This window comes from Delphinapterus leucas, chromosome 20 (genome assembly GCF_059928025.1).
Source record: "Delphinapterus leucas isolate spDelLeu-1000000601 "Yukka" chromosome 20, BTC_Dleu_Yukka2, whole genome shotgun sequence".
NCBI lineage: Eukaryota > Metazoa > Chordata > Mammalia > Artiodactyla > Monodontidae > Delphinapterus > Delphinapterus leucas.
In genome coordinates this window covers 15791404-15817038 of record NC_143148.1, presented here as the reverse complement: position 1 = coordinate 15817038, position 25635 = coordinate 15791404, and the positions used below count along the sequence as shown (strand labels likewise).

General features: G+C 50.0%; 2 protein-coding genes across 2 annotated transcripts; one reads left to right on the top strand and one right to left on the bottom strand.

Moving 5' to 3' along the window:
* The first annotated feature begins 12048 nt into the window (after nt 1–12048).
* On the top strand, nt 12049–17258 carry CAPNS1 (calpain small subunit 1). Its single transcript, XM_022586417.2, has 9 exons — nt 12049–12082; nt 12362–12451; nt 12620–12677; nt 12775–12839; nt 14330–14398; nt 14500–14578; nt 14716–14832; nt 16518–16576; nt 16761–17258. The coding sequence occupies exons 3-9, from the start codon at nt 12623–12625 to the stop codon at nt 16785–16787; spliced, it is 471 nt and encodes a 156-aa protein (XP_022442125.2). The 5' UTR covers nt 12049–12082; nt 12362–12451; nt 12620–12622; the 3' UTR covers nt 16788–17258.
* A 252-nt stretch (nt 17259–17510) lies between these two features.
* On the bottom strand, nt 17511–19609 carry COX7A1 (cytochrome c oxidase subunit 7A1). Its single transcript, XM_022586456.3, has 4 exons — nt 19510–19609; nt 18707–18793; nt 18497–18581; nt 17511–18103 (listed from the first exon to the last, which is right to left on the bottom strand). Exons 1-4 carry the CDS (start codon nt 19522–19524, stop codon nt 18051–18053), a joined length of 240 nt encoding a protein of 79 aa, XP_022442164.2. The 5' UTR covers nt 19525–19609; the 3' UTR covers nt 17511–18050.
* Between the last annotated feature and the right edge of the window lie 6026 nt (nt 19610–25635).

Sequence of the window (25635 nt, the reverse complement as noted above, 5' to 3'; positions counted from 1 at the left end):
TGTTCCAGTTATCTGTAACTGCATTAAATGGGTTTTTTTGTTTTTGTTTTTTTGCCGTACGCGGGCCTCTCACTGTTGTGGCCTCTCCCGTTGTGGAGCACAGGCTCTGGACGCGCAGGCTCAGCGGCCATGGCTCACGGGCCCAGCCACTCCGCGGCATGTGGGATCTTCCCGGACCGGGGCACGAACCTGCGTCCCCTACATCGGCAGGCGGACTCTCAACCATTGCGCCACCAGGGAAGCCCACTGCATTAAATTTTATCTAAACTTCAGCAAGTTAAAACAGCCACTTTATTTTTCCTGTTTTCCTGTTTTGTAGATCAGGAATTTGGGACGAGCTTGGCTTGAGATCCCTCCTGTGTTTGAATCAGAAGTTGGCTGGGGCTGGAGTCATCTCAAGGCTTGACCAGGCAGGATTTCCAAAGTGACTCAGCAACTTGGCTGCCAGTGACACTGGCTATTGGCTGGGAGCTGAGTGGGGACGATAAATAGAGCACATCACATGTTCTTTCCATAATGGCTGTCCCAGGGTAGTTGGACTTTTTACATGATAGCTGGCTTCTCCAAAGCAAGCGTTCTAGGAGAACCAGGCAAAAACTGCATGGCCTTTTCTGACCCAGCCTCAGAAGTCACATAGTATCACTTGTGCCGCTGTCTATTGGTCAAAGTTATTACAAACCCACCCAGATTCAAGAGGAGGCCACATAGACCTGAATTCTTTTCTTTTAATTTATTTATTTGGCTGCGCCGGGTCTCAGTTGCCGCACGCAGGATCTTCGTTGCAGTGTGCAGGATCTCTAGTTGCAGCATGCGGCATCTAGTTCCCTGACCAGGGATTGAACCTGGGCCCCTGCATTGGGAGCGTGGAGTCTTAACCACTGGACCACTAGGAAGTCCCCCTAGATCTGAATTCTTGCTACAAGGAATGTCAAAGCCCTGGTGGTCGTTTTTCAAACAGTCCCACCTTGCTGTAAAGAACATTCTTTAAAGCATTGGGTCCTTCTCTGTCCTCATTCTACACATTCTCCTCTGATCTATTCTGGTAACTTTAATCACCATCTACATGCAATTCCCAGCCCTATCTCCAGCCCAGACCCTTTCCTGATGTACACGTTGGTTGTCAACCGGATAGCTCCCTGCTCCTGTCTTAGATATTGCTTAAAGACCAAGCTGTGCCTGTTTAAATCCTGAGCCACAGAATCATGAAAAGTAATAAAAATCATTGTTCCTTTAGGCTACTAATTTTGGTATGGTTTGTTATGGAACAAAAGCTAACTGATGCAGGATTAAGGAAATGTTTTCTGGGTTTGCGGAAGAAGGGATAACATGTTTTTCACAATATAAAAACAATCACAATACCAGCACAGGGCCTGGAATATGTATTCATTCACCCATCAATCCACTCACTCATTCACTCACTCATTCAACAGATATTTACTGAGATCCTGCCACGTGCCAGGCACCTTTCTGGGTTCTGTGGCTACAGCAGTGACCAAAACAGACAAAACTCCTGTCTTCATGGAGCTTACATAATTTAAAGTGTGGTTTCAGTGTAAGAACAATCTATTGGGTAATATAAAAGAATCATTGGCCAGACTGGAGAATGTAAGAATTTATAATAGAATAGAAGCATCATGTCATACCAATTGGGTTGATCCCTCACCTTTTGAGGGAAAAATATCATTTAGGTATTTTATTTGGTGGTGGGGGGATTACACCATGAAAAGCTAAAGATTTTCACCAGCAAATAGTAAATGACCTCTGTATGAGGAAAGACTTTCAGAACTTCAGTGTAGTGGGGGAAAAAACCACCAAGTAAAAGATAGATTAATTTGACTGTATAAAAAGCCGAATGTTTTATATGTCTAAAAAAGGCACGGCTGGGCTTCCCTGGTGGCACAGTGGTTAAGAATCCGCCTGCCAATGCAGGGGACACAGGTTCGAGCCCTGGTCCAGGAAGATCCCACAGGCCACGGAGCAGCTAAGCCTGTGCGCCACAACTACTGAGCCCACGTGCCACAACTACTGAAGCCCGTGCGTCTAGAGCCTGTGCTCCGCAACTAGAGAAGCCACCGCGGTGAGAAGCCTGTGCACCCCAACGAAAAGTAGCCCCTGCTCGCCGCAACTAGAGAAAAGCCCACGCGCTGCAATGAAGACCCAATGCAGCCAAAAATAAAATAAAAATTAAATTAATTAAAAAAAAAGATAAAGGATATAAATTTTTTTTAAAAGGCATGGCCAACATTGAAGTAAATATGCATTAGAGAAGTATATTTGCAACAAAAAATGATAGAAATTTGATTAACACCCTTAAGGAGTGAAGATATTAATAAAGTAATGTGAAATTAACATGAAAAGCTAATAAATAAAAATGAGCATAGAATAGGAAGACAATTTATAGAAGAAATCTTAATGGCCAACTAAATATGAAAGCCAAGTTTACCCCCACTAGTATTTGAAAAATGTCACTTAAAATACTGAGATAACTCCTTTTGTCTCATATCAGCAAAGATGTTTAAATTTTGGTTTCTCAAAGCTGAGGACCGTTCAGGACAACAAGGGACCCATCCGCCATGGTTGAGATATGAATGGCAACCACCTTTCTGGAGAATGACTGTGTAGCCTGAGTCCAAAGCCTGAAAATGTGGACATCTGTTGACCCATCATTAATGTTTCTAGGAATTTGGCCCCTGGAAATAATCAGGGAAGTGGGTAAGGTCTTGTGAAAGGATTGTCATGGCACTTTTTTTTTTTGTATTATTATAACAAGAAAAAACAAAGCAAAAAAAAGCTTCACAAATTTCCGAGGAGATGTTAATGAATACTCAAAGATAAAAGGGTTCCTTGATAAAAGAAATGTGGGCTTTGCTGGCTTGAACAAAGTTAGATGAGCTGCTTCGTTGCAGGAATTTTCATTAACATGCTAGAGTCCATGATAACTCTACAAGAGGGAATCTCCTAGGCATCATTTTCTGAATTTGTTTGGTCATGGAGCCTGTATCAGATAGCCATTGCTATGTGACAAACCACACCAAAACTTAGTGGCTCAAAAATATAGTCTTTGGGCTTCCCTGGTTGCACAGTGGTTAGGAATCCGCCTGCCAATGCAGGGGACATGGGTTCGAGCCCTGGCCTGGGAAGATCCCACATTCCACGGAGCAACTAAGCCTGTGAGCCACAACTACTGAGCCTGCAAGCCATAACTACTAAGCCCACATGCCATGATTACTGAAGCCCACGCGCCTAGAGCCCACGCTCCGCAACGAAGAGCAGCCCCGCTTGCCGCAGCTAGAGAAAGCCCACACACAGCAAGGAAGACCCAATGCAGGCAAAAATAAATTTAAAAAAATAATAAATAATCATTTATTATTCTCACAAGTCTATGGATTAGGGACTTCCCTGGTGGTCCAGTGGTAAAGAATCTGCCTTGCAATGCAGGGGACACAAGTTTGATCCCTGGTTGGGGAACTAAGATCCGACATGCCCTGAGTGCAACTAAGCCAGCGTGCCACAACTACTGAGCTCATGCGCCACAACTAGAGAGAAGCCTGCGCACCTCAACGAAGATCCCACGTGCCACAGCTAAGACCCAACACAGCCAAAAATAAATAAATAAATATTAATGAAAGAAAACATTGCATTAAAAAAAAAAAGTGTATGGATTAGCTGGATGGTTCTGCTGATCTGGACCAGACTTGGCTGATCTTGGTTGGGCTTACTTTTGCATTTGTCATTTGCTAGAGGGTCAACTCGGCCCTGGACAGTTATGATGGCATTGTCTGAGAGCACGCAGGGAGAGAGAGAAAAGAACATAAGGCCCCTTGAGGCCTGGGCTGGGAAGTATTACACTGTCCTTCCACCTCATTCTGTTGGTTAATGACAAGGCCAACCTGGCTTCAAAGAGTTAGGAAATAGACTCTACCCCTTGATGTGAGAAACTGCAAAGTCAGATTGTACAGAGGGCCTGAATAGAACAAAAAAACTCAGAAAGTGTTACTGAACCAAACTGATCCGCTCACCCCACACACAGCAAAGACAGTCTATTGACGCCAAGTTATGGAGAATGAAAGTACAGCATTCATTTATTGCAGGGCCAAGCAAGGAGAATGGGTAGGTCATGCACAACAGACACGAACTCCTTCAGGGAAGTGTTTTTAAAGACAAAGTCAGGGAGAGGGTTGCCACGTAGGTAATCAGCTTGTGCACAATTCTCTGATTGGTGGGTGGTGAGGTAACCACAAGAGATCACAGGGGTCAGCATTATCAATTCTCAGGCTCCATCCAGTCTGGGAACTACATGGTCATGGTCATCATGCAGCTAGCTTCTTCCACCACCTGATGAGCGTAGTATCTGCAAAACAACTGAAGGATATGGCCCAGGATATTATCTATAGCCCTTGAGGACGAACTAAAGGTCCTTGACTTTGTTTTATGGCTAAACTATTATTATTTTGTCTTGTTTGATTGTTTTCCTTTGTTTCTGCATTTTCTCACTTCTCTGATTAAGTTTGCTCTTTGGAACTCGGGGAAGGCCTAGGAGGCTAAAGCTTTTCTGCAAACATGAGGCAGGGTACACGGGTGAGGGGAAGGTGTCTGTCCCCAGGAAGGCCACACAAGATCCTGCTCAGTTTCAGAAGGAATAATTCATTTCTGCATGACCACTGAGCTGGAACATCAGATTTCTCCTCTTCTCCTGCACTCAGACTGGGACTTACACCATTGGCTCCCCTGGTTCTCCAGTCTTCAGACTTGTACCAGGACTTAGACCATTGGCTTTCCTGGGCCTCCAGCTTGCAGAGAGCAGATCATGTGACTTCTCAGCCTCCATAATCATTCATGAGCCATTTCCTTATAATAAATCTTTTTCTTCCTCTCTCTCTCTCTACATCCTATTGGTTCTGCTTGTCTGGAAAACCCTGACTAATACACTGGTGAAGGGAGGACAGTGAAAGGACAGTAAACCGGAGTAGACATCACAGAACTATTTGGCATCAACCATGCTTGGGTTCAAACTGGCTCTGCCATCCCCTCAGGCAAAGGACTCTACTTCTCTGAACCTCCACTTCCTTTCATGTTAGTTCCTTTCTCAGAGGGTTGTGAGAGGCCTTGAAAGACATGCCTGTAATGCAATTACTCCAGCCTGGTCCCATCAAACCCTCAGGAGGCATTAGCTAGGATAGTTATGACTATTTTGAGTTTATTAATTGGTGGCGGCATTATAACATTAACATCGTTGAGGCAGAAAATTGTGAGAATTAAAAGCATAAGCTACAGGACTTCCCTGGCAGTCAAGTGGTTAAGACTCTGCACTTCCAGTGCTTCCACTGCAGGGGGCGTAAATTCAATCCCTGGTCAGGGAACTAAGGTCCCACATGCCAGGAGGCGGGCTAGGGGAGGAGGAGGCATAAGCTACAAAATCAGTCTTCCTGGATTAGAATCTTGACTCTGGAACTTACTAGCTGTGTGATGTTGGACAAGTAATCCCATCCCTCTGGTTAACTCACGGCATGATAATAACTTCTACCATCAGTCAGAATAGGCTAGGTTATGTGGAGGTAACAACTGAGTTCTAACCCTTAGTGGAATAACACCTCAAAACTGATTTCTTGTTCACAGAAATTAGCAGATGTCCTCCATGCCATGGCTCAGGGATCTAGCTAGCTTCCTTCCTGTGGCACCTCTGTGCTTGCAGAGCTTCCAGAGTTGCCTAGGCAACCTGAGGGCATTAAAAAATTAAAGCATGGAGCATCCTGCACAGGCCTTTATATGCTACTACTGGGAAATGACACCCCCAACATTTCCATTCACGTTTTTATTGGCCAAAGGAAGTCACATAACCATATCTGAATTCAAAGGAGCCTGGAAGATGGTGGAAGACTTTAGTAATGTTTGTTGTACTATCTCATGGATGGTGCTGAAAATTCAACGAGAAAATCCACACAAAACATTTCATTCTTTCAACAAATATTTGAGTACCTAAGATGAACCAGGCACTGTTCTAGGAACTGGGTAGATAGCAGTGAACAAGACAGACAGAAATCCTTGCGCTCGAGGAGCTCACATTCCAGTGGGGGAAACAGACAAGAAACTGGTAAATAAACTGTACAGTATGGCCGTGACACATGGCGGGCGTGTAGAATCTTAGTTCCCTGACCAGGGATTGAACTCGCGCCCCCTGCAGTGGAAGCTCGGAGTCTTAACCACTGGACTGCCAGGGAAGTCCCTAAACTGTACACTGTGTTAGCAGGTGATACATGGTTAGAGCAGTGTCAGGTGGGATGAGGAGTGTGGGGTTAAAGCAGAGATCTGAGAGCACCCTCCTGAGATCACTAGGTGTGTAGTCTTGAGGCAGTAAGAGGTAAGACGCTAAGGAGGGGCTAGAGAGGGCCTTGGTAATGGAGTATCAGCCCCCAAGTGTGACCAGAGAGGGGCTCTTTGGATATTGCTGCATTTGCAGAGCCTCCTCGTCTATGTCTTTTCTTCGTTCAACTGGGAACATCCAGGTCAAGCTGCCAGTAGGACTTCTTCTCTCTCTCTTTTTTTTTTTTTTTGCCGTACGCGGGCCTCTCACTGTGGTGGCCTCTCCCGTTGCGGAGCACAGGCTCCGGATGCACAGGCTCAGCGGCCATGGCTCACGGGCCCAGCATGCAGCTCCGCGGCATGCGGGATCCTCCCGGACCTGGGCACGAACCCGCGTTCCCTGCATCGGCAGGCGGACTCTCAACCGCTGCGCCACCAGGGAAGCCTCACTTTCTTAAGGGGGAGGAGATGAGGGCAGAGAGGTGACAGGGCAGATCACTAGGGACTTGGTGGCCTTGTGAGGATTTTGACTCTTACTGTGGTGAGATGCAGCCAAGGGAGGGCTCAGCCAGTAGGTTTCTGATCTGCCTCAGGTGTTCACAGGCTCCCTCTGGCTGCGTTTAGGGAAAAGACTGGGAGGGCAGGCTCAGGAGCTGGGGGATCAGGGAGGAGGCTGCTCTAACTGTCCAGGCAGGAGAGGGTGGGGGCTGGGCCAGGTTGGGGGCAGCGGAAGGGGAGGAGCGTTTAGATTCTGTAGGTAGAGTCACCAAGGTTTGCTGACAGTTGGAGTGGGTCTGAAACAGAGGTCAAGGATGGACCTAGGGTATTTGGTCTCAGTCACTGGAAGGATAGAGGTGCCATTAACCTAGATGGGGAAGGTGGGGAGGGAGCAGTTTGGGAGGAAGGTCAGGAGCTCAGTTTAAGATGTGTCAAGCTTGAGACATCTCTAAGACCCCCATGGAGATATTGAGTAGGATGCAGGATGTAGGATCCTGAAGATAGAACTATCTGGGCTGAAGACAGAAACTTGGGTGTTGATAGCCTAGAGATGGATTTCTTTTTTTTTGGCTGCACCGCACACCTTGGGGGATTCTAGTTCCCCACCAGGGATTGAACCCGTGCCCTTGGCAGTGAAAGCTTGGAGTCCTAACCACTGGACCGCCAGGGAATTGCCTAGAGATAGAATTTTAGCCATGCATGTGAGGGAGATCCATGATGGCATGAGTAAACTAGAGAGAAGGACTAAGATTTAGAGCTGGCCGGGCTTAAGAGGTCAGGGAGCCAGACCTAGATGACAATATGATTGTAATTGGCAGTGAGTGCTATGAGAAAGTATGTTACAAGCATGTAACTGCACGCTTCAGTTTCAGTCTCAGGTTCAGACAGGGAGGGCTTCCTGGAAGAGGTGACTCCTGACCTGACACCAAAACCTGAGTGGCTAAAAAACCAGGCAAAAAAGGCAGAAAGAGTGTTCCAGATAGAGGGCACAGCCCATGCAAAGGCCTGTCAGCAAGTGAGCCCCGGAGAGGGCAGAGAAGGAAGCTACTCAGACTGGCAGGGAGGGGTGTGGTCAGAAGGGAATCCGATTAGTCATCACCAAAAGTTTTTGGCAACAGCCAAGCCCAGGTTCAGACCCGGTCCTGCCACCCTCTGTGACCTCAGGCAAGTGACCCTGCCTTCAGAGATTCCATTTTCTCTCCTGTTAGTTCCTGCCTCATAGATAAGGCTTATGTGGCAGCCCCAGCAAGCCTTCAGGAAGCATAGCTGTGACTGGGGTTTTGTCTGTTGCGCTTGTTATTTGAGCTATTATCATATTAATTATATTATTGAAGAGTCAATGCGTTAGGGTAACGATGCTGAAAACTCAGCCTCTGTGCACTGGTGCCAAATCAAATCTTGGAGACAGAGTTTTGGGTGAAGTAGAAAAGAAGAGTTTTATTGCTTTGCCAGGCAAACAGGGACACAACAGGCTCATGGCCTCAAAAACTGTGTCCCAAACCGGGGGATTTGGTGAGGAGTTTAATAGTAGTGGTTCAAGGGCAGGGTTGGTGATAAGGATCAGGGTGTGTGCAGGGCCTGCACTTCTTTAATCTGGCCTCAGGTGGTCTCCTGATGCACTTCTCTGGAATGAAGAATGCTTCATCAAATAGTTAACATCTTCCATTTGTTGGGGGTTTTAGTTCTGCAGAAGAGCTCAAAGATATTGTTATGTGTATTCCTTGAGGAGCCAGGACCCTGCTCCAAGGCTGCACTACTCTTTCTTGACTGCTCCTCCCTTTGTCTCCGCATCCCCTCCCTTCCCTGATTAGCAGCTGTTTGAACCTGCCCTTTGGAGCTCAAGGAAGGTCATGGAGGCTGAAGCCTATTTCCTACAAACAAGAAACAGGGGACACAGAAAGGCTTCTGTGCCCAGGAGCCCTACAGGGTCCTGCTCGGTTTCAGTAGTGCTCAAGAGTACAGGCTTGGGAGTTTACCCTCAGAATCAGTTTACTTATTTGTAAAATGGAGATAATGTATAGCATCCATCCCATAGGACTGTTATGAGGACATATGACCCGATATACATAAAGTACTTGGGAGGGTGCTTGGCAGTTATTTTTTTATCAGTATTACCTAAGGAGGAACGAGACACAGAGGATAATAACTACTATTTACGAAGCATTTACTGTTTAATTTTGATAGGGGCCTAGAAAGTGAGGGCATGGAAACCTTCGTTTGCATTTTACAGATTAGGAGATCGTTGCTCAGCTCACTGTTTTGGGATCCCAAATTATTAAGGGCAAAGTCAGGATTCAAACTCAGGCTGAGCCAGCTTCCCAGGGAGAGGCTAAAGGCTAGACAGCCAGACTGCCTGGGGGAGCCAGATTTAGCTCCCTCTGAGGAGCCCTGAAAAAGTACTGGGCCCTCACAGGTTGGACGTTGGAAGCAGAGAGCAAGGGAAAGATACCCAAAGGTGGCTTCAGTTGCCATTTTCCCTCTCAGCTGCATTCCACACCCTGCCCACCACCCGACCTTGGGAACATCTAGCCTCAGAAACCAGGCTGTGGCCAGGGGACTCATCCTGTGTCTGGGCCCCTCTTCAGAGACTGTAAGACTGAGACTACACTTTGGGCCCGTCCAGGAAAAATGATTCTGGTGACCCTGACTCAGGGGGCCAAGGGGTGTGGATGGAGAAGGCACAAGACAGTCCAATTCGTAGGCGGAACTGGAACGCCATCAGGGCTGTGCCGCAGGATCCCCGCCACAGATGCGGGCGCTTGTCCCCGGACTGTGGGCCAAACATAATTCGGGGCCTCCAACTGCTGCTTGTCGCGACAAGGCTAGGATAGGCGACAAGTGCCAAGAGTCCCAAGAGTTCCCTTCCGAGGAGACTGAAAACCACATCTGTGATTGGGTGGAGGCTGATTTTGGGGCGAACATTCACACTACAACACTAGGGGGTGACCTTGGGCACGACGAGTCCTCAAGTCACCTCGGAGTTCTCGTCCCCGAGCGCTTGCACCTGGAACCAATAAGTGTAGGGAAAAATCTCAGCTCTTTTAGGTCAGGGCGGTGTCGGAACGCTAAGCACCGGAAACGCAGGACTGAGCCTGGGCGGCCGCACCCCATTACAGAAGGCGGGGCCCGCAGGCACACGCGCAGTTTCAATGTCGGCTCTAGGACCGTGCGGATGCCGCTGGGCCGCCCCGCAAGTGCCTAATCCGGCCTCTTCCGCCTGAGTCACCTGCCCCTCCCTGCGCAGCCGGACGCAGCAGGAGGCCCCAGAGCGGCACAGACTAGCGGACCGGCCGACGCGCGAGCGAGGCGGTGAGCGCCCAGTCCGGACTCCCCCTGCACTCTGTAAACCCGGCCCTGGAGGCCTCCAGACCCGAAAAGATGCTCAAATCTTGTCCTCAGGGGTCCACCACACCCACGATCTCAGATTCGAACCCCCAGATCTGTCCGGCCCTAGTTATCCCGCCCCGGGGACTCTTCCACCCTCCCTCTCAGGATCTAAAATAGAAGCCCATGGATTTGAGAGGTACCCCGTAAATTCAGCCCTGGGTGTGGCCTCCAGGACTACGATCCTGGATCCGTGCTCTCAATTCTAACGGGGACTCCGTTATCCCGGGCCCCGGGGCTCACACTCAATATCTTAGACCCGAACCCATAGACACAGCGATGAGACTAATCCCGCTGCTGGTTGTACCTAAACCCTCAAGCCCACATTCTGGATTTACTAAACTCTGCTCCAGGAGCCTCCAGGCGGAGAATTTCTGATCCACGCTCCCGACCCACCCCAAACCCCTACATCAGTCTTAGGGCTCTGGATCTCAGATTCGAGAGTCAGCTTGGGGCCCCCATCTCGAGAACCCCACTTGACCTGGCCGGTGTCTGGTGCTTAATGATGCCTATGCGTAGACTCAGCCCAGAGTCCTTCAAGCCAGACGCGGACCCTTCCCCCAGAAGCCCAGACCCCATCCCGAATGGACCCTCAAGCCGCAGCCGGAGGACAGGTCTCCGCCTAGCGGCTTCGTATCACTCCCCCAAGTCCAGCAGTCAGAAATGTGTATTTCTGTGGGGGAAGGGGCGGGCTCAGGGACGAGACAGCCACCTGACCCCTTTTTCCCTCCTCAGGAATCTTGAGTCACAGCCATGTTCCTGGTTAACTCGTTCTTGAAGGGTGGAGGAGGCGGCGGGGGAGGCGGGGGCCTGGGCGGGGGCCTAGGGAATGTGCTCGGAGGCCTGATCAGCGGCGGCGGCGGCGGCGGCGGAGGAGGAGGCGGCGGCGGCGGCGGCGGGTGGCGGAACTGCCATGCGCATCCTGGGCGGGGTCATTAGCGCCATTAGGTAAGGCGGGGCCTGAAGAGGGGCGGGGCCTGGAGGAAGAGGCTTGTCCAGCCAGAATAGAGTCGGGTAACCTGGACACTGACCAGGAACCTTAATTAGGCTGGGCCGGGACTGGGCTAGGAGACCGGTCTTGAGGGGGCCGACCGTAATGAGTTCATGGGGGCGGGGCTTGACAAGGGGGTAGTCTGTTGTGGGGACACAATTTGATGGGCTTTGGGAGGTGGGGCTTAATGGGGCTGGCGCGGCCTACTTCCGCTAACCTGGAGACAAACGTTAAGGGGGCGGAGCCAGTGAGGCTGGGTATCACTTCATGGGGGCACGGCTAGTCTTATGGGCGCGGCGTGGCCCTCGTAGGTGGGTCAATGAGGCGTGCCCAGAAGAGGTCTAACCGTAATGGGACAGGGGAAATGGCCTTGAAGGGGCAGGGCCTGACTCGGAACTGGCTGGTTAAAATAGAAAAATGGCCTGGTGGAGGTAGGGCAGGGCGTCGGTAGGGGCCTCGTTAGTCTTGGCCACTGAGTGTGATCCCTTAAAGGGGTGAGAACTAATGGAGCTGGGGTGGGATCTTGGGAAGACACAAGTGTTCAGAAGCCGTGGCGATGGAGCAGGTTCCTAGACAGGTGGAACCCAGGAGGGTGGGGCCCCGGGAAGCTGGGGCCGAGCTTCTATGAAATGAGCTCCCGTCTTTTGAGAAATCTGCCATTGCGTGGGTGTGCCCTGGCAAGAGGGAGTCCTACCGTGGCGGCACAACCAGGGCAGCGAGGATAGGGACAGGTGAGGACAAGGACTGATGTGGCGGGCAGAGGGAACAGGTAGGTAGGGCGGCGAGCTGGGGGTTGGGGGCTTGGTGTGTGGGGGCTGGTGCTGCCCGTTGGAGGCCCCGCCCCCTGGCACTAACTGCCTCTTGTTTCCCTTCAGTGAGGCGGCTGCGCAGTACAACCCAGAGCCCCCGGTAAGCCACCCTTCACAATCGGAGACCCCTCTTCTTCAAAGGGACAAGGACCCACCCTTGTCCCTTTGAAGAAGCCCCACACTTCTCCTTATGACATTTAGCTCATTAAGTCTCTCCCTTGTAACATCCTTAAACTTAGCTATATCCACTCCCTATTCATTGACCACCTCTCATTCATTGGTCACTCAGCCACCCAGCCCACTCTGACTTTCCCACCTAAGGCCGTCCTGGCCAGGGCACCCCTCCCCCTACCTGCTCTGAGATTTCCTCCCTCTGCAGCCCCCTCGCACCCATTACTCCAACATCGAGGCCAATGAGAGTGAGGAGGTCCGGCAGTTCCGGAGGCTCTTTGCCCAGCTGGCTGGAGAGGTAAGTAACCTGGGGCCCCCAGAAGTGTCCTCACCCTTCCATGCCTTCCCTCTGGATGCCCTTTACATGTACATTCGACCATGGCAATCCCAAAGTTCCCATCCTCCTTCATGACATGCCCAGACCCCTTTCAGTCACCCCTGACCCATTCCTAACTTCTCCCCCTAGGACATGGAGGTCAGTGCCACAGAACTCATGAACATTCTCAACAAAGTCGTGACCCGACGTGAGTGACTGGGGTCAACACACAGGGCAGGTTTAGAGGCATGGCGACTGGGGTAGCTGTGATCTCTGGCCTCTGACTTTCAACCTGCATCCCACAGATCCTGATCTGAAGACTGATGGTTTTGGCATTGACACATGTCGCAGCATGGTGGCTGTTATGGATGTATCCTTGAGGGCAGTCTGGCGGAGGCCTTGGTGAAGAGAGGATTTTCTTTTTTGCTTTTCTTTCTTTTTTTTTTTTTTTTTGGCTGTGCTGCATGGTTTGTGGGATCTTGGTTCCCCAACCAGGGATTGAACCCAGGCCCTCGGCAGTGAGAGCAAGGAGTCCTAACCACTGGACTGCCAGGGAATTCCCAAGAGGGGATTTTCTGAGAGCATGATTTGGGCGGTCAGTGTGTAGCTTTCATATCCACAGATGTAGACATGTATATATCACAAAACACACCCACCTTGGACATGCGGCAATACATAGTAACAGCTGTCATAACATGTTGCATAGGGTTAAACAAATCCAGCTCTGCCCTTAGCAAGGTTACTGAGCCTCTCTGTGCCTCAATTTGCCTCTCTGTAAAATCGGGTGAATGATAATGGTGATACCAAATTGGAGTTACATGCAAAAGGTTTAGCACAGTACATAGCACATAAGTGGTCTGTACATGCTAACTGTTACCATGATCTCACCCAGGTAGATTTTTCAGCTCTGAATCTGTTTCTCTGTCACTGGGGTATAATACTGGTGGGACTGGTGTCTTGAGGATTTAGTGACAAAAGTGATGTTCCTGAGAAGCTTAGCACTGTCTGACGTGTACTTGGTCATTTGATAAGTCTTGGCCATTGTTGCTATTTATTGAGAATTTATTAAGTACCAACCCCTGAGCTAAGGGCTTTATACCAATATACAGCCCTCTCATTCACTTCTTTTTATTTATTTTTATTTACTTATTTATTTTTTGGCTGCGTTGGGTCTTTGTTGCTGCGCGTGGGCTGTCTCTAGTTGTCGCAAGCGGGGGCTACTCTTCGTTGTGGTGCACGGGCTTCTCATTGTGGTGGCTTCTCTTGTTGCGGAGCACGGGCTCTAGGCGCGAGGGCTTCAGTCGTTGTGGCACGCGGGCTCAGTAGTTGTGGCTCGCGGGCTCTAGAGCGCAGGCTCAGTAGTTGTGGTGCACGGGCTTAGTTGCTCTACGGCATGTGGGATCTTCCCAGACCAGGGCTCGAACCCATGTCCCCTGCATTGTCAGGCGGATTCTTAACAACTGCGCCACCAGGGAAGCCCCTCATTCACTTTTTATCAGAAACCCAGCAGGTATTTACTCTTATCCCTTATTTCCTTAGAGTTTTAAGATACCCTTGTTTTTTACATGTCCTAACATTTATAACATTGAATTACTGTTGAAGAATTTTATAAATGAGGAGTTCCCCGTGGTTATGTTTAAAGAGTCTATATTTTGAAATATAGACTAAAATAGTCTATATTTAGAAATATAGACTAAAGTAAGTACGGCAAAATGAACAATGAAGCCACACCCAAGGTGACATGACTAGGGTGGGCTGGGAGCTGGGGTTTTAGCCCAGGTTCCCCTGCTTGGCCGTTATCCTCATCATGCACACAGTGCACATGTCTGGGCACATTTATTCTTAACACCGTCTCACCAGAGTGACACGACCGGCAAGCTGGGCTTCGAGGAATTCAAGTACTTGTGGAACAACATCAAAAAGTGGCAGGTGTGTGCAGCCTCTGAAACTCCTAGCACAAAGACCCCCAAGCCATGGAGATGCCATGCCCCATGATGCTTAGTTGAACCCTGACCTCCTTGTCCCCACAGGCCATATACAAACAGTTTGACATTGACTGTTCAGGGACCATTGGCAGCAGTGAACTCCCGGGGGCCTTTGAGGCAGCAGGTGTGGCTGGCGGGAACGTGATGGGGCTGGGGGTGGGACTGGTGAGGCAGCCCCCACTGAGCTGGGCTGAGCCTGAATCCCGGGGCTGGGAGGGCTGGGCTATGTGGCCCCCACACCTGAGAGACAGTCGTTCTCAGGGTTCCACCTGAATGAGCATCTCTACAACATGATCATCCGACGCTACTCAGATGAGGAAGGGAACATGGATTTTGACAACTTCATCAGCTGCCTGGTCAGACTGGATGCCATGTTCCGTGAGTGACACCCCAGCTCTCTTCCTGGGTGGGGATTTGTCCAACTTCCATCCGCCAAGCCTCCTCTGAGCCTGACCCTGAGGTGGGCAATGTTAGGGGCACAGCAGCGACTGAAATAGCCCTAGCTTCTGCCCGCATGTTGCTCACAGTCCAGAGGAGGAGAGGCAAATTCCCAGACAGTGACAGCTCACAGTGGTTATGGCTGGGATCGGGGAAGCCTAGGCAGAGTGATGAGGGCTGTGAGGGGGAAGCTCAGGGCAGATTGGGTTTAGATTTGTGACTGGGGGAGCTCTCCCAGCTATTCAACCCTAACAAGGCACCTGATGCAGCTTAAGGGGTCAAGGAGGGCTTCCTGGAGGAGGGAGGGCACATGTGAGTTGAGACCTGATGGATGAGGAGGAGTGACCCCAGCAAGAGGGTGGGGACGAGTGTTGCAGCGGGAACAGCCTGTGCGAAGGCCTAGAAAGGAAAGAGTAGATGGTGCTTTGGATGATTTTGGTTGGACTTGGTTCAGAGTGCTAAACATTTTAGGAAGGGGGTGGGATGGGGAGACATAAGGCTGGGAGGGGTCAGTAGGGGCTGGATCATGCGGTCTCTTGTGAACATTAACGCACTGAATCCTTAAGACAGCCCTGCGAAGTGGGAATTATTGTCCCCATTTTCTGGAGGAGGAACCTAGGGTTCAAGGAGGCAAAATTTCTTGCTCACAGCCACTTAGCTAGGAAGTTGCAAAGCTAGAATTTGAACTCAGATTTGTCTGAGAGTTGCATAAAAGGAGGCAGGAGCAATGGGCCTGGTCAGGCTGTGCAGGCTGTGAATGCCAAGTTCAGGGGTGCTCAGACTCTACTGGGGACAGTGGACAGGGTCCAGGCAGGGGAATGACAGGGTCTCAGGTTTAACTTTAGGAAGATCTCCCGGTGTCCCAAGAGCCCAGGGAAGACAATGCATTAAGAGCCTGGGGAGAGGAAAAGGGGCAGGTGTGTCGGGGACATGAAGGGAAGGTGGGAGAGGACAATAGGGCAGCTGATGCCAGAAGTCGTGTATGAGAGGGCCCAAGAAATGGCCTTGGGAGGGCCAGTAGTGGGTGCAGCTTCCGGGGTACCAGGCGTGTGGAGCCGGTCGGCGGGAGGCTGGGGCTTGGGCAGAGGGGTGATGGGGGGCATGCAGGTCAGGATATGGAGCCCATTATTGAGGTGGGTAGCAGTCTGGGTTCCAATCCCATTTTTCTGACTTTTACACTGTGTGACATGGGGCACATAACTGCACTTCTCTGTGCCTTATTTTGTTTTCATTTTAAAAAAAAAAATTTATTTTGGCTGTGCTGGGTCTTAGTTGTGGCACGTGGGATCTTTGTTGTGGCATGCAGGATCTTTTTTTTCTTTCAGTTGCGGCATGTGGACTTCTTAGTTGTGGCATGCATGCGGGATCTAGCTCCCGAACCAGGGATTGAACCCGGGCCCCCTGCATTGAGAGTGTGGAGTGTTACCCACTGGACCACCAGGGAAATCCCTCTGTGCCTTATTTTAAAATGACACTTATCTCACAGAATCGGAGTAAATGAGTTCATACATGGAAAGCGCTTTATACATTGCTTGGCACAGAGTACTAGCCATTATTATTGTCATCCCATATATTAATATATTTTTATCCTAAAAGCCAATCCCTCCAACCCTTCCTTTCTCCAGGTGCCTTTAAATCTCTTGACAAAGATGGCACTGGACAAATCCAGGTGAACATCCAGGAGGTAAGAACCCCATCCTGGGATGTGGGATCCTAGCAGGGGGCCCCTCCCCTCAGTCCCCTGTACCAGCTCTGGGCTGGGGCTCCCTCCCTCCTATTTTCCCAGCGACCCCTGGGTGAGGGCAGAGAAGGGCTGCTGGTATTCTTAGGTTCCCTGATCCTCACTCTTGGTGCCTTCCTCTCCCCAGTGGCTACAGCTGACCATGTATTCCTGAACGGGAGTCCCAGGCCTGCCCCCTCATCGCCTCGCTGTAGGAGTCACCTTGGACTCTTCAGTCTCCCCCAGGGTTGATCCTGTTTGCAGTCACATCTTCATGGCTCCTGCTGACCCACAGGCCTTTCTGTTCTCCCAGCCCTTGGCACCCGGATTCTCAGTCAACAGCCAGGGCCCAACATGATTCAACACACCCCGCCCCAGCACACCCATCTCACATCTACTCCATAACCCCTCTCTTGCTTCTGTGCCAAGCCCAATGTTTGTGTTGCTTGCACACCCCAAGGGCCCTTCTCTCAGTTCTGGATCACTCCAGTCCCTACACACCCTGGCACACCCATTCAGTTACCACCCAGGCAGCTGAACTCCAGGCCACAACAGGCCACATGCCCCAGTGCCTTTGTCTGTATTCTGCTCCCAGCCTGCCAGGCCCAGGAGGAAATAAATGCACCCTAGTTGCTGCTCTCTCTGAGATCTGCCTCCTGTTCTGAGAGTTGAGGGGTGTCTCTGGCTCTGTTTGGGGCAGAGGGAGTCTGTCTCCGCCTGTCTTCTAGTCCTGGTCTTTTTTCAAATTCTGGATCCCAGTTGAGCTGTAACCTCATTCCTTTTGGGGTTTTTTTGGCCCCGCTGCATGTGGGATCTTAGTTCCCTGACCCAGGATTGAACCTGCGCCCCATGCGTTGGAAGCGCGGAGTCTTAACCACTGGACCACCAGGGAAGTCCCTGTAGCCTCATTCTTGCTGAGATCTCTCACAGAGCCTGTGGAGGCCAAGACTAGAAGCCTGGACCATCTCTGCTTCTGCTCCAAGAGCCATGCTGGTGGGAAGTCTTAGTGCTACCCCTGGCTCTGTCCCCCAAGGCCATGTTTGCCCCTCTCAGCTTCTGTGCTTGAGTGAGTCTGTCCTCACTTGCCTCTGCCTCTGTGTGTCATACATTATGCTCAGCATCTTCCTTCCCACCCTCTGGCCTCTGCAGGGAGAGGGGCTGCTCTCCTAGGATACAAAGCCCCTGTCCCATTCCAGGTCCCCAGGCCCTGAGGGGCAGCCCAGGGGTGCTGGGAGGGCTGAGAGGCAGCGACATCCTAGGGATAGCCCTGGTCTAGCGTCGGAGACTCAGGGCTGGGGCAATGGTCTGTCCACAGGGCAGAGATCACTTGTTGGTGGAAGGCTGGGAGGTACACACACGGAGGACAGAGCCGGGCTGGCTTCCCCAAGAAGCCAGCACATTTATTGATGCTTATTCAGGTCCTGCAGACTTCTTGGTTTCACTTTTGAGGGAAGGAGGCCCAGCCAAGGCAGTACAGGCTGTAGACAGTGCCTAGGGAGGGAGTGTGGGGGGATACAGAATGAGACCCTAATTCCCTCCCTGAGCCCCCTGCAGACTCCCCAGTCACCATCCTGGATCTCAGCCCTACTTCAGGCTCCAGCTCCCTTCCCAAACTTCACTTCAACTGGGGAAATGCTGGACCTTGATCCAGACCGGGCTTTGGGCTTTCTCCCCAGACCCATCACTAGCCCAGCCGCCCTGCTGGGACAGAAGCCCAAGCCCTAGGGTGCTTCCTATTTGCCAGCCCAGAGCCCCATACCGTCCCACACCAGCTCAGAACCCAATCCCCTCCCAAAACCCCAGCGCTGGAACCAGCCCCTTCCCCTCTCCATCTCGAATCCCGCTCCCTCCCGCAGTTCAGGCTGAGCCAGGCCCTGCACTCACCTCCCAGGCACAGAGCCATAGTCACTCGATACAGGATGTTGTCGGTTAGACCGCCCTTCAAGTGCACCGGGAGGTCATTGTCCGCCTGGATGTTGGGGGTAAACGATTGGAAAGGCGCTGCCTACTCGGTAGACCTTAAGCCCCTGCCTCCCCCAACTCGTCTTCAGGACCAAGCAGGCGGCCCCGGGTCCTCCCCCCCGCCCCGCCTACCTGGAAGAGTTTCTGTTTCTCAGCCACTCGGTTCTCGAAGCGGTTCCGGGCGGTTGAGCTAAAGGAGCGTACCAGTGCCTGGGAGACCTGTGGAGAGGGGATGGCTGGGTATTGGAGGCGCCTGGAGGGGTGTCCCGGAGGAGGTCCCGCTGGGGAGAGGGTGTCGGACTTTCCGAGGCTGTGACTCGGGGACGGTCCTGTCCCTTGGGAGCGTCTCAAAGGCAAGATCGGAACTGGCAGCAAGAGTGGGGGAGGGTGTCCTCTCAAGAAAGGCCCAGAAGAAGGGGACTCGTGCCTAGAGGGTCTGGCTTGGAGGTTATCAGGCTGTCTAGAGGGTACTATTGGAAGAGGATTGGACCCAGAAGGGAGACTATGTTCTGCGGGCCCAAGTCCCGGAGAGGTTTTTTGCAGTTTCCTGGGTTAATGGGAGGAGCTCAGGTGCCGGGAACGTCAGGACTGGAGCTGGAGTGCCTGGGGGATTTCCCGGCTGCCCGAGAGCTTCGGCGGCGGGGAAGGGGTGTTACGTTCCCGGTGCCTAAGTCCCGAGGTATTACGGGAGCCCTGGATGAAGGGAAGAAGTTCAGACTCGGGGCTTTGGGCCATGTTAACGGGTCCCCGGCTGTCTCAGAAGCTCTTGGACTGGGAGCTGGGGGGAGGGGGCCCCAGGCTTATTAGGAGGGAGTCTCGAGCCCTGAAGGGGGCTCACGTTCCAAGTCCCCAGATCCCGGAATGTCTGGGGAGTCTCGTATAGGGTCGAGGGCTTCTGGGTTGGGGGCCCCAGCCCGACCCATGGTGGCCCTCACCCGCAGGGCCCTCATCCTGCGTCCTCCTCTTCGGCCGGAGTCACCTCCCCTCTCCGCCCAAGGACAGACGGTGCCCTCCCCTCCGGGGGAGTCCCAGGCCACGCCCTCGGTGAGCCCCAGGACAGCGAGGTCCCGGCGGCCGCTTTCCGATTCGTCCAATAGGTGGGCGGAGAAGACGCTGCAACCCCATCCCCGCATCCCAGCGCCAAATGGTTGGAGCACCCATCTGTTACTCATCTCGGAATTCTGTTGGTCCGCGTGGAGAGGAAAGCGGTTCCAGAGAATTCATTTTTGGGTTGTTTCTGCGTTGATATCGGCCTGGGGCGAGTGCAAGTCCTCCGTCGGGTCCCTCGGATCTCTCCCTATCCGACTGACGTTGGAGAGCGAGTAAAGGAAGGTAAGATACCATCTTTCATTATGTCAAGTGCGGTCCTTTTTCCTCCCATGTTGAAACAGATTGCTGTGGCTTTGGCTAAACGTCAATATTCATTTTGGGTTTAGGGACCATGTAGTATGGAAAATGCACTCAACTCACACCTCATCCAGGTGAGTGATGGGAACCAAGGAAGTAGTAGATTACGTCCGTATCTCATACTCACGGGGGCATATGCTGCTTCCTCACTGAGTGGAATGAAAGGCAGGATAATTTTCCTTGTTTAAATAGTTATTTTTCATTATCTCTCTTGGTTTATTGTGAATCCATGTAGCTGACTCTGCAGAGGTTAAACATGCACACAAAATGACTCTGCCGCATAGCCACCATCTTTGCTTCTTCATTCATATCTTGCCCCCACCTCCGCACTCAGTTCTTCACCCTGGAAAACGGTGTAGTTGCTCTATTTATCTATCTGTTGACTTTAGACTCCACTGCATCCCCAGCACCTGGCGCATGGGTGGATTTTTTTTTTTTTTTTTTTTTGGCTGCGTTGGGTCTTTGTTGCTGCGCGGGGGCTTTCTCTAGTTGCGGAGAGGGGGCTACGCTTCGTTGCGGTGCGTGGGCTTCTCATTGCGGTGGCTTCTCTTGTTGCGGAGCACGGGCTCTAGGCACATGGGCTCAGTAGTTGTGGCTCATGGGCTCAGTAGTTGTGGTGCACTGACTTAGTTGCTCTGCGGCACGTGGGATCTTCCTGGACCAGGGCTCGAACCCTTGTCCCCTGCGTTGGCAGGCAGGTTCTTAACCACTGCGCCACCAGGGAAGTCCCGCATGGGTAGATTTGATAAATATTCGTTGAAGGAAATACAATATAACCCAAATGTTCTCTAACTTGGTCGCTCCCACCCACTTAACAAAGAAGGACCTCAGTGCTTCGCCTAGATTCTAGTCATCTAGATATTTCTGGGCATCCCCGGGAAGTGGCCGCACATGTGCTCACTTACCCAGCTGTCCCCTGTTATCTGCAGTCATGTAGGATCAGTATTCAGGGAAGAAAATAGAAACTGCTCTGAGAATTGGATACCAGAAAGTTTGGAAAGGCTGAAGGAGTGCCTTCTAAGCTGGGCTGCTACCTAATTTATGGGGCCTTGTGCAAAATGAAAACGTGGGATCTCTCGTTCAAACAGCAGGAAAAAAAATTGCTGTTAAAAATACTAAAATATAAAGCTTTTTTTCTTTTTTCCATGATTGCTCTTAACCTGTCATGGTGTTTTTAATTTGCTATACAATGTCATGCTCCCTAGAGTAAGGGATACCCTGGGGTGAGTACAAACTCTCACAGTCACCTGGGGGACCTGCCTTGCAACTTTGTGTGTGCGTACACACACGGCTGCTGGCTGCTGGGTTCTCCTCCTCTCCCCACCAGCCACTGGACCAACTCGTGCCCTGGCCAGAGGTGGAGAAGTCAAACAAGGCATCTCTCCTTCCCACGGGCTTGCTCCCTACAGGGTGATGCAACTTCCCTTCCAAGAAGAGCCAGAAACCTGGATCAGAGGTGGGCAGGACCCTCGCCCCTGCCGGGTCACCTGCTAAATGTGCCGTGGAGTGCCAACTGAGGAGGGGGTAGCTGCCACTCTGCCCTATCCTCAGAGGCCATGGGATGTGTGTGGTGGACCTTGACCCTCCCTACGCCCAGGCCCCCAGGAGGCAGAAGAATAGGCAGCTAAGAGCCTGTCTCAGGGAGGTGGAGAGTGGCGGGAGGAGAGAATGCACACGGTTCAGGCTCCAAGTCCCTGGCGCCTGCTCCATCGTCCCAGCCGACTTCACTTATAAAACACAAATTCAAAGATAACGTGAAGAATTACAAGATGGCAGCCACAGAGCATAAAACCTCATGCTTCTGAGGGGAATTCCCTGGAGGTCCAGTGGTTAGGACTCTGTGCTTTCCCTGCTGAGAACTCGGGTTTGATCCCCTGCTTGGGGAAGTAAGATACTGCAAGCCTCTCAGCCAAAGAACAAACAAACAAAAACCTACCACACTTATGAGTGTGGGGCTCTGTGCAACTGCACTGGACATATGTCTTGCTTTTAGGCTAGTCCTGTAGGAATGAGTCTCAGGACCTAGGAAAGCTGTTCTCTGATGCTGCCCCTGCAGGGATGGAGTCCAGAACACACCCTGTAACACTGACCTTGGTCAGGAAGCCCTAGGCAAGAAGCTGCTGCTGCCATCACTCAGGTCTCCTTTAGGAATGGGTTCATCCACTTGCAGGACAAAAGGGCTCAACTTCAGGATAAAGAACCAGCTGGGGGACGTAAGCCCTGCTGCCCTGTGTTAGCATGAACACTTACTGCTATAACAAAAAGGCACCAAAATTCTGTGGTTTAAAGAACACAGAACTTATATACCAACCAATCTCAACATGTGGACTTTATTTGGATCTTGATATGAACAAACAGTAAAAAAAAAAAAACCCAAACATTTTTAAGACAATTGGAAATTTGGACAATGATTGACTTTTCCCTCAACATTTTATGAAAAATTTCAAAGATACAGAAAGGGTGAAGAAACCTTCTAGTAAACATTCATGTCCCCATCACCTAGATTCTATAATAAATATTTTGCTACATTTGCTTTATCACAGAACTAGCCATCTATGCCTCTATCAATCCATCAAGCCACATCTTTTTTTTTTTTTTTTTGGTTGTGCTGCCCAGCATGTAGGATCTTAGTTCCCTGACCAGGGATCCAACCCACGCCCCCTGCAGTGGAAGCGCGGAGTCTTAAACACTGGACTGCCAGGGAGTCCCCCATATCATTTTTTGATCCATGTCAAAGTAGATTGCAGATATCAGTGTGTGCTTAACTAGACTGCTTGGATATTTTATTATGGTAAATAATTTAAAATTTTATAGCTGTTGTGGTTGTGTTTTTAAAAAATGAGTCTCTACACTTTAGAAATACATACTCAAATATTTTTTGGTGGAATGGTACGAGTTCTAATATATAAATGCCAAGTGACAAATGTAGCAGCTTAAAACAATAAACATTATTTCACAGTTTCTGTTGGTCAGGAGTCTGAGGGTGTTTTAGCTCAGCTACAGTCTCACAGCTCAGGATAGAGGTGGGCAGGAACCCACCAGGATTTACCTGTCATGAGTGGGGAGAGAGACTGATTCCAGCCAAGCAGCCTTCCAGAGTCCAGAACCAAGCTTTGGTATCTCTCTGCTGCCATCTTGTGGCAAGTCTGGAAAAACAGCTCCTCCCACCGCTACCTTCCCACACACCAATTCTTTTTGACGATGTTTTAGGACTTGCTTTTTAAAAACTTCTTACTTTTATCCACCCAGTTGCTGAATAGATCATGAGCTCAAGATGGTTTAAAATTCGTTAAGTGTGAATAGGAAGAAAAGTCTTCTTTCCTCTGAGGACTCTCTGCGTTCCTCTCCAGGGGAACCATTCTGTGTTGTTTCTTGTGTATCCTTACAGGGAAATTTTATGCATATAAAATAAATAAATAAACCCTCCAAATACAACAACAAAACCACAAAAATATACTCAGCCTCCCCCAGTCATAAAAGGATAATTTGTTCCTGAAATCAGCAAATTCATTCAGTAATACTTATTGATCCTGATTTGAACAAGCAATGTGTATATGTTTTCAACAAACAAAAAATTTAAAAATAATATGACCCAATGGGGAAATGTGAACACTGCCTGAAAACTTTATTATATGAAGGAATTAATGTTAATTGTTTAGGGGCGATATGGAGCTTAAAACCATATACAAGCCCCTGTGTCCCTGATTTTTTAAGTAAAAGGCTTTTGCTTTAGTCTCTCAGTCCTCCCTAGAGCCCCAAAAGGCTGACTCAAGAGTTAAAAATGATTAGGAGGGCTTCCCTGGTGGCGCAGTGGTTGAGAGTCCGCCTGCCGATGCAGGGGACACGGGTTCGTGCCCCTGTCCGGGAGGATCCCACATGCCGCGGAGCGGCTGGGCCCGTGAGCCATGGCCGCTGAGCCTGCGCGTCCGGAGCCTGTGCTCCGCAACGGGAGAGGCCACAGCAGTGAGAGGCCCGCGTACCGCCAAAAAATAAAAAAATTTAAAAAATGATTAGGAAATGTGAAGATGTAGAAATAAGAAATAGTTGTTGGGCTGGGAAACTGGTAACAATTTAGACTATAAATCAACCATGTAGCAGAGTCACTGAACTCCCAGTTTCCTGAAAGACAAAAGGTCTGACACACATTCCTAAGTTGTTCCTGTAAGGAACCAGACTCCCACCAGATGAAAACTGCTGGCCTCAAGAACTTAGACCCCAGACCGGTTGAAACCAGAAGACTGACGATGTGTAGAACTTCACCTTGATGCCAACCAATCAACAAATTTCAGTATCATAGCTCCAGTGTCTGAACAAAATATATTATTTCATTAATTCAGCTCTTTGATGAGCTTCATTTTAACAATTCTTGCTGCATTTTTAAATGCATCTAATAAGATTCAGAAGAATCTCTTTGGGTGCCAAAGCTTTGTTATATAAGATATTATTCCTATAATTCTTCCAACAATTTAATAGCTCCACTATGTTTTCTGGTCATACTTGTAGCTCCATTGCTTGTACTTCCTTTACAAATTTTTCAGTTTAATGTGTACTGATTAACAATGCATTTTAATAATCCTGTTAGTATGTTCAATCCTGTGAGTATAAAGTTAAATTTAAATAAAACTAAACTGGGACTTCCCTGGTAGCGCAGTGGTTAAGAATATGCCTGCCAGTGCAGGGGACACAGGTTCGAGCCCTGGTCGGGGAAGATCCCACATACCACGGAGCAACAAAGCCCCTGCGACACAGCTACTGAGCCTGTGCTCTAGAGCCCACGAGCCACAACTACTGAGCCTGCGTGCCACAACTACTGAGCCTGCGTGCCACAACTACTGGAGCTTGTGCTCTGCAACAAGAGAAGCCACCACAATGAGAAGCCCGCACTCACTGCAACTAGAGAAAGCCTGCGCACGGCAACGAAGACCCAATGCAGCCAAAAATAAATAAATAAATAAATAAATAAATAAATAAATAAATAAATAAAACTAAACTTTCATAAAATTATCTTTTTTTTTTTTTTTTTGGCCATGCCATGCAGCTTGCAGGATCTTGTTCCCCCTGACCAGGGATTGAACCTGCACCTTCAGCAGTGAAAGCATAAAGTCCTAACCACTGGCCCACCAGGGAATTCCCAGAATAAGTTTTTTGACTGATACCGTGCCACGCCAAATGTAAGTACAATAAAAATAATGCTGAGGTAAAAGAACCCTCCTTAAACAATGCAATCAAAACAGATTACCCCACCAGGTAAAGAACCTAGCTGAGGTTCTGGCTGAGGGTAGTGGAAATGCAGAATGGGTTGTGGAAGAAGGAAGATACCAATTATGACCTGGTGACCAGTTACAAAAATAAGGATTGTAGTGACTTTGCATATTTCCTGTTTGCCTATTATTTGTATATGCTAACTGTTTTCTTCTCTTTCCTTCATCCATTTTTATTTTATATGCAGGTTGTTGGAAGTTAATTTACAATTTGGCCTTAAACTAGTATTTAGTCAGAGTGACTGAATTTGAGTAGTAATATAGCCAGCGATGGATACAATGACTGGGTCTGTGCATCTCCTTATTTGGGATCTGTGCATCTTGGGTCTGTGCATCTCCTCATTTGGGGGAAAGGGTGAGAATTTCTTCATCTGTAAGGAGGACAACTGTATC